Genomic DNA, 8,896 nt, shown 5'->3' with positions numbered 1-8,896 from the left:
GGCCTGGTGCCCCCCCATGGGAATTTTTTCGGATTATATGGGGACAACGAGGGTCATGTATCAATGTTCGCTTGGTTTTGTTGTGAATAGAGATAGACGATTTGGTTTGCGTTTTTACCAGTCTATAGGTAATAATGGGGGACTCTCGGAACTGATAACTCTCCCATTGCATCCAACAGGATGGTGAATCATAGAAGATGGAAATGGATCCATATGTAGTTGTCATGATGAAAATGACAACAGCGCTTATGCTACTTGGGATAGGTCATCGGTATCCGATTGGTGGTTGTCCGACACCCATCATTTTGGGGATGGCTGCAGCCTCTTTGCTGAATACTAAGCACAGCCCCTCACTTTGTGCAGTAGGTGTACTTGGCATTGACTCAGCCCCATTCACTTGAATGGCATTGAGCTTCAAGCAGACCAAGTAGAATTACTTTAGGAGGTTTTCCATAGAAAAAATACCCAAACAATTTCCATTCATTATTTTTTTTAAAGATAATGTGAACACGGTCACGGCCAAACCTGATAAATCACAGTTAATACAGGTACACGGCCACGGCTGACCACTCAGGAGCCCCACAGTCTTGTCGAGTGCTGGCTTTGTCAGGGTAGCTAATACTTTGTCAACTTTGCTGTTCCTTAAACCCGGCTCACCTCGTGTCAAGGCAGTGTTTGAGATTTAGGCGTTCACGTGGAGGACTGGTCACTTGAACAGTTCAGAAGAAGACCCTGTGCCGTCCCTCCACTCTCCTGAGAGCTCGTGTTAGAAATGTGGCGGAAAATTGGATATTCTCTCCGCAACGAAAAAGCTAATGTTCCACCCCAGCTGCTTCAGCTGAGAACAGCTTGAGCCAGGAGACGAGATGGGAGCTGGGGGTGCGAATAGGGATCCAAAAATGTCCCTTTAAAAACGAGCTGTACAATCCTTGTGTGAGAATGGGATCCCTTTAGAGTCCAGATTTTCATCTTGAGCTCATCCGTTGACAACATGGTAGATCTTCCCTTCTCTATCTGAGGTTTGACGTGTCTCAGTCTACTAAAGGGACATCTCGGACCATATAGTGTCAGGCTGCTTAGTATTAAAGGGGTCCTGCAAGCCCAACATACAACTTATTTTGCCACAGAAGGCTATGACCAGCTAGGCATATCCTCTAGAGTGGATGTGATATTACATGGCGACCATTCAGATGTATGACTATCCATATAATACAAGAATTGCTCAAGACCACTACCTTGTACTAAATGGTGTGTAGTGCGAGGGTCCTGAGCCGTCCATAGACTTTATATGAATCCATACTAGACCGCCGCTCACCGGAGAGAGACAGGCAGGACAGAAATGAAGGGACACAATGCTTAAAGGGCTATTCCATCTTAGCAATTTATTCCCTATTCACACAACAGATCAGTAGAGGTCTGACCACGCAGGACCCAACCGATCAAGAGAATGGGGGAGTTTTGTCTCTTACTGAATGGAGTGCTGGTTGGACAGCGCACATACCGCCCCATTAGTTTTAAAGGAATTCTACCATTAAAATCACATTTTTGTCAATCACATGTAGGAATAGCCTTTAGAAAGGCTATTCTTCTCCTACCTTTAGATGTCTTCTCCACGTCGTCTTTCTGTAGAAATCCCGGTTACATTGGTATGCAAATGAGTTCTCTTGTACTACTGGGGGCGGGTCCCAGCGCTCAAACAGCACTGGGGGCGTCCCCAATTCTGCGAGAGAACTCTCCAGCGCCGCCTCCATCATCTTCAGGACCGTCCTCTTCACGCATCCTCTTACAGTAAGTAAGCGGCCATTTTCTTGTGGCCTGTGGGGTTACGCAGTTAGCTCTGCCCGAGGCTTAGAAGTTTGACCCCCAGCGCTGGAAGAAGACGTGTGAAGAGCCCGTTCCTGAAAAAGATGGAGGCGTCGCTGGAGAGTTCTCTTGCAGCATTGTGGATGCTCCCAGTGCTGATTGAGCCCTGAGGACCGCCCCCAGTGCTACGAGAGAACTCATTTGCATACAGAGAAAACCAGGATTTCTATGGAATGGCGGTGCAGAGAAGACATCTAAAGGTAGGAGTAGAATAGCCTTTCTTAAGAATTTCTTAAAAATTAGATTTTAATGGTAGAATCCCTTTAATGGAAGTGCCAGAGATGGTCAGGACTGTTGGAGCTTGTCGGGCAGACTGCCCACCTGTCCACTCAGAACTAAGGACAAAAATATCCCGTTCTCTTGATCAGTGGGGGCCTTAGTGGTCGGACCCCCACCCATCATCAAGATGTATCCCATCCTGTGGATTGGGGTTGGGAATGCTCCTTTTAAAGCTGAGTCCTTTGGTTCCTTCTGGGTGACCGAAAAAAGCAGCCCATGGCAGCTAAAATGGCTGGCATTGATATTTGCCAGACAGCCGCTTCCTGTCACAGATTCTGAAGACTGTCTGAAGTCGAGAGCAGACACGGCTGAGCTCACAAGAGAAAGAGCCTGCCTATAAGGGGTCATTTTTGGCTTCCCTTTTACATTGGAGGGGGCTAGTTCCCCAATAATTTCAAACGCATGGAAAAAATGACTATCCGGAGTCTTTGATGTCCCCCTTATTAGCACACGTTAAGTATTAACACAGTATTGGCAATTCTTCAATGTTGGAAAGTCTCTCCTCGAAAGGAAACCTTGAAGAATATGGATCCTGTAGTAATGTAACTTTTTGAAGTTGCGTGTAAAAATTCCTGGATGGCGGGCGTCTGTGCCTGCAGCGCGGTCATTATAGCCCTATACGAGAGCAGACATCAGACTGACGGATCTTCTCATCAGTCCCGGTCATCAGACTCCTATGAAATCTACAGTTCTTTTCCTAAAATCACGTGCGGTAATTGGCGGTGGTTTCACGCAGCTCTTCAGAATTTTATTGAAATAACCGTGGAAAATTATATTTTGGTGAACGCTCATGTTCATAATTAAGAGAGACCCCGCTGCAGACCTGAATGTGAATCCTGTCGGTGATTAGCGGGGAGAGCGCCCTTGTGTGTGGGTGGCATTTGGGGAACCCTGGGGTCCAGAAAGTGAATAGGCTCAAAAATCGAAGCCCCTTTGCAAATAGATTTGATTAAGAATCTCCCCTCGTTTTGTGTATGCAGCTTGTATAAGGATCTGTGTGTCTCTGTGGTTACAAACTTATGTTATAGGTTAGGTTGGACCCCCAGGAAGCAGATTATACAAGACTAGTCTGTAGTGTATAACTATGGCGGTACACAGGTCTGATTCAGGAAACGGGAGGAGAGTGTGGACGTAACATGGAGAATGTGGACGTAACGTGCCGCAACTCCTGAATCCACTCTGTGACTTTAGAGCTGGTGTGACGGGTAAGGTCTACTAAGGGGTCAGTATACGGAGTGTGGGGACCATTAAAGGGGCGCTATACTATGTTAGGGGGCAGTATATTGTATGTGGGCCACTAAGGGAGTATTATACTTTGTGTGAGTGTCCTAGAGGTGCAGTATATTGTGTATAGGGCCATTAAGGGAGCCTTGTACTGTCTAAGGGAGCACTAAGGAGGCAGTATACTGTGTGTGGGGGCTCTAAGGAGGCAGTATACTGTGTGTGTGGGCTCTAGGGGGGCAGTATACTGTGTGTGTGGGCTCTAGGGGGGCAGTATACTGTGTGTGTGGGCTCTAGGGGGGCAGTATACTGTGTGTGTGGGCTCTAGGGGGGCAGTATACTGTGTGTGTGGGCTCTAGGGGGCCAGTATACTGTGTGTGTGTGTGGGGGGGGGGGGGGGGCTCTAGGGGGCAGTATACTGTGTGTGTGGGCTCTAGGGGGGCAGTATACTGTGTGTGTGGGCTCTAGGGGGCCAGTATACTGTGTGTGTGTGTGTGTGTGGGGGGGGCTCTAGGGGGCAGTATACTGTGTGTGTGGGCTCTAGGGGGGCAGTATACTGTGTGTGTGGGCTCTAGGGGGGCAGTATACTGTGTGTGTGGGCTCTAGGGGGGCAGTATACTGTGTGTGTGGGCTCTAGGGGGCCAGTATACTGTGTGTGTGTGGGGGGGCTCTAGGGGGCAGTATACTGTGTGTATGGGCTCTAGGGGGCAGTATACTGTGTGTGTGTGTGGGCTCTAAGGAGGCAGTATACTGTGTGTGGGGGCTCTAGGGGGGCAGTATACTGTGTGTGTGTGGGCTCTAGGGGGCAGTATACTGTGTGTGTGTGGGCTCTAGGGGGCAGTATACTGTGTGTGTGGGCTCTAGGGGGCAGTATACTGTGTGTGTGGGCTCTAGGGGGCAGTATACTGTGTGTGGGGGCTCTAGGGGGGCAGTATACTGTGTGTGGGGGCTCTAAGGGGGCAGTATACTGTGTGTGGGGGCTCTAGGGGGGGCAGTATACTGTGTGTGGGGGCTCTAGGGGGCAGTATACTGTGTGTGGGCTCTAGGGGGCAGTATACTGTGTGTGTGTGGGCTCTAGGGGGCAGTATACTGTGTGTGGTTGGGCTCTAGGGGGCACTATACTGTGTGGGAAGGATCTAAGGGGCCGGTATACTGAGTATGAGGTCATTAAGTCTCCTGACCCTTAGTGTCCTACACACAGTATAATTTATGTAGGACACTAAGGGGTCAGTATACAATGTGTGGGGCACTGAGTGCACATTATACTGTATCTGGGGTCACTACAGTTATCATATATTAGAATTATGACAATGTATAAATCAGCCTATGTTCTATATTTAGTAGAGTATGAGGCGCCAGATGAGCTGCAGCCTGTGCAGGGGTTTCCCGGCTGTCGCTCACTTACTGTTACTACAACGGGGTGATGAATACTTTGTGTTGTTTCATGCTGTATTTTTCTGCTGATGCCCAGGGCATAGCTCATAGCCACATGGGTAGTGGTAAGCAAAACAGAGTGAGGACAAACTTGCAGGAGGGCGCAGACCATCAGTTACATAAAGGTCAGTGCTGGAAAGATGGCGGCCTGTGTACAACCATACACCCAAGAGCAAGATTATAGCATGGGAATGAGGGTCCCAGCCCCGACCTCCACAAGTCACGTCTCCATTATCAGACCTCTACTGTGACCATTCCAAGGAGCCGGCGCAGTGCAGTATTGTTGCTCCGAGACCCTTGTTTGGGTTCGCTATGGGGCTATTGTTTGGATTGGGCGGTCTGTGATGCTGCTTTATTGTCCATAGCCATATCGCCTACTATGTGAACCAAACAAATGCATGGGGACCTAAGAAGGCAGTACTAAGGGTGCATTATAGGGAGGGGGCAGGCATGGCTTTGCTTGGACTCTCAGAAATTCAAAATGTGCACCCGGATTACAGAGCTGCTGCGTGGATACACCAATGGGACGGTTGTGCGGGTGCTGTGTGTCAGTATAATGTGATGGTCCGTGTCCCACTTAGACCTTGATCTAGCCAGGAATGTCCCCATGTCACATGTGAAGGGGGCAGGTTATTTAAGATATATATATATATATATATATATATATATATTAGTCTTGGTCATGTCCAAGGGGTAGGTCAGCGAGGGCAGCAGTAGGTGCACTTGCCACTATCTTCTCTATAGGATCCTATTACTCAGTAGGGTTAATGCAGTCAGGCCTGGCACATGACCCGGTTGTGCAATTCGCAGTGACTTCTTGAATTCCCCTCACAACTTTCGGGATAGATCTTGAGGAAATGGATTTACTGTACGTGTTTGCCGTTTTGTGCGTGTGTTGGTTACTTTTAAGAATTGATATTGTATTGCTGTATTTCACTGACCTCACTCCCAATATATTGCTGCTGTAAATGAGACACAGTGACCACCGTATTTCTTCCTCCTGATCTCCTAGCTTATGAATAGAATACCGGAATAATAGTAAAGACTGACACACGAAAGGAAGAATATCTCTTGTGTACACTTGTGTCTGATTGTTCTAAGGGGGATTCCGTTCATAGAAACTTGTTGATTGATGGGGGTCTGATCACTGTGACCCCCACCAATCACAAGAAGTGGGGTACAAAGCACCTCAGTGTTTATTGAAGCATTACATCAGTCCCCATTTAAAGGGATACTACCATTAAAATCAAATTTTTTGTAGATCACACGTAGGAATAGCCTTAAGAAAGTCTATTCTTCGCCTACCTTTAGATGTCTTCTCCGCGTCGCCGCCGTTCGGTAGAAATCTGGGTTTTCGTCTGTATGCAAATGAGTTCTCTCGCGGCATGGGGGGCGGTCCTCAGCGCTCAAACAGCACTGGGGCATCCCAATGCTGCAAGAGAATTCTCCATCTTCTTCAGGAACGGCCCCTCTGCACGTCTTCTTCCGGCGCTGGGGGTCAAACTTCTAGGCCTCGGGCAGTGCCGACTGTGCATACCGGGCCACAAGAAAATGGCCGCTTACTTACTTTAATTCATCAGATTCGCCATAGACAGCTGTCCCTCTCCGTCAGTCCATTCACAGCCATTCACTTCTCAACTTCGACAGTAAGGGGTAACTTTCTGTGACCAGAATCCCCCTTAAAGCTGATACATTGTACATCTGTACTGATACATCATAGCACACCGACACTTAAAGGGGTTGTCCAGGGTTTAAAGCAAACTCTGGTGGCCAAGGTAGGTGGAAACCAAAAAAAACAACAAGAAAAATGTCTTACCTGCCTATTCTCAGTTCTCTGCTGTCGTTCTTCTTGTGCTGGGTCAGCCATGTTGTAAAATGAGAGAGAATGACATGGCCGCTGAGTGGCCTCGGTGATGTCCTAAATATACGTCAGCGGTTTCTTACCAGCGATTGGCCTCAACGATATGAGAAAGGGAGCTGGGCCTGGCGACACAGTGTTGGGGATAGAGTCCAAATCCCCTTTAAATGATTATAATTCCCCTTTAAATGATACCATTGACTGACAGCTAGCTGGTAAAGTCTATTAGAAGGTTGCAGAACCCTGTAATTGTCTCATGCATGGATGGTGCCAAAAAATTAGGACAACCCCCCCCCCCTACCCCTACCCAAAATAAAGTGAAAAAATGAGTGAATGCAGCCGATCGGAGCAGCGCTCTCTTACAAGGCTTCGGTCCCAGGCTTTTGTGCTGTAATTAAATCCCTCAGACAGACCTCGCAGGAAAGGGGCTTCCGTTTGGCCGCGGTGGGCCGCGTTTACGGGGCAGATAATGTTAGTCTGCTGCAATGAAAATGACTTTATTAGCGGTGGGAGGTGCCGGCTCGCTTTATGATTCCTCCATTCCAGGCCTTAGACGAACTCCTCCACCTTCTGTAGGGACCCGATGAAGCTTTCAGGACAAGGGCCCTTGTTTGTGCCCACACGGGCAGAATGCAAAAAAGGCCCCTGGGGATCAGTTGTGCAATGGCCTTCTGTTTTGTTTTTGGAGAGGGGGCATGGATTAGAGCATAGAATGTATTACTAGAAAACCTTACACCCCCTTATATTCCAAATATTCCAAAGCAACATGGTAACTAGACTTAAAGGGGTTCTCCGGGACTATGATATTGATCCTCAGTATTAAATTGATAGACTCGTATTTGGTATTCTGACACCCGGCTCCCCTGCCAGTATGCTTGGGTGAGCTCCATTTCCTCTTCTTAAGCCATAGTGTGACTCAGTCCCATGCAAATGAATGGGGCCAAGCTGCAATACCAAGCCCAGCCACTATACAGTGTATGGTGCTGTGCTTGTCCTAGTGCTGAAATCCCTCCAGTCAGCTGACCTGTTGGAGTCCTGGTTGTCAGACCCCCCCCCTAATCTGATACTGATGCCATATCCTAAGGACAGGTGAACACTTTCATAGTCCTAGAGAACCCCTTTAAATAGGTTGTCTCATTTTGGGACAACCACTTTATGGAAATGTCTCCCCGGCTCAAGAAGTGTTAGGAGTCGGTGCAATCTTGAATTGTAATTTTAACATGTGAATAGAATTCTAGAATTGCAGTTAAGACTGACCGCAAGGTAAATCAAAACAGGATGTGACGGCAATCTGTGGCTATCAGGCAGAAGTAATCGATTGATTTTAGTTTCCTGCACCATATAGTCAGATTATACCGCCCTGTACTTAGGCCAGGGGTCAGCAACCTTTGGCACGCCAGCTGCTGTGGAACTACAACTCCCAACATGCTCCATTCACTTCCATGGGAGATCCAAGAACACCAGAGCGAGAGTGCATGCTGGGAGTTGTAGTTTTACAACAGCTGGAGTGCCGAGGGTTGCCTACCTTTGATTTAGGCCCCGATAGGCGGTGTGTGACCCCTCCTCTTACTTCTGTCTCTTTCTCTTCCAGTCGTGGCATTCCTTGTGGCTTTCCACCAAAACAAGCAGCTGATTGGAGATCGGGGATTGCTGCCATGCAAGCTGCACCTAGAGAACATCAAGAAGTACTTTGGGGGCAAAATCGGCATAGAAGCCCTAAGCCACGCGCCCACCGTTCTCTGGCTGCTGGACTGGTCCACCATGGATACCCACCTGGATAATATCGCTCTGCTTGGCCTGGTGATCTCCGCTGCCATTGTGATAACTGGGTGCGCCAACATGATCATGATGGGCACGCTGTGGGCTCTCTACCACTCTGTAGTGAGCGTGGGACAGCTTTGGTGAGTGTACGCCAGTGTCGTGGTAGAGCAGAGAATTGTCTGTTGTCATTTATTGTTTTTTTGCTCTGCTAATCCTCCTGGAAATGTTTGACTGAAATACTGTAGTAGCTGAGCGTCACCATTCCCCTTGTCAGTGCAGCATGTCCGATACACTGTGCCAAGTGCAAAGGGAATGGTGGCACCAAGTTATCTATTCATTCATACAGTGACTGTACCAGCAGAATAGTGAGCGCAGCTCTGGAATATAATACAGGATAAGTAATGTAATGTATGTACACAGTGACTGTACCAGCAGAATAGTGAGCGCAGCTCTGGAATATAATACAGGATAAGTAATGTA

General features: G+C 48.1%; 1 protein-coding gene across 1 annotated transcript in view; it reads left to right on the top strand.

Moving 5' to 3' along the window:
• The window catches only part of LMF1 (lipase maturation factor 1), a 164,861-nt gene that overhangs the window by 2,582 nt on the left and 153,383 nt on the right, over window positions 1-8,896 (top strand). The window contains exon 2 of the mRNA XM_075285204.1: window positions 8,247-8,556. Coding sequence (XP_075141305.1) covers window positions 8,247-8,556 — 310 coding nt within the window. The remainder of the gene's footprint in view (window positions 1-8,246; window positions 8,557-8,896) is intronic.

Source organism: Leptodactylus fuscus, chromosome 8 (genome assembly GCF_031893055.1).
Source record: "Leptodactylus fuscus isolate aLepFus1 chromosome 8, aLepFus1.hap2, whole genome shotgun sequence".
In the NCBI taxonomy this organism is placed as follows: Eukaryota; Metazoa; Chordata; class Amphibia; order Anura; family Leptodactylidae; genus Leptodactylus; species Leptodactylus fuscus.
This window is presented reverse-complemented; position numbering and strand designations above follow the sequence as displayed.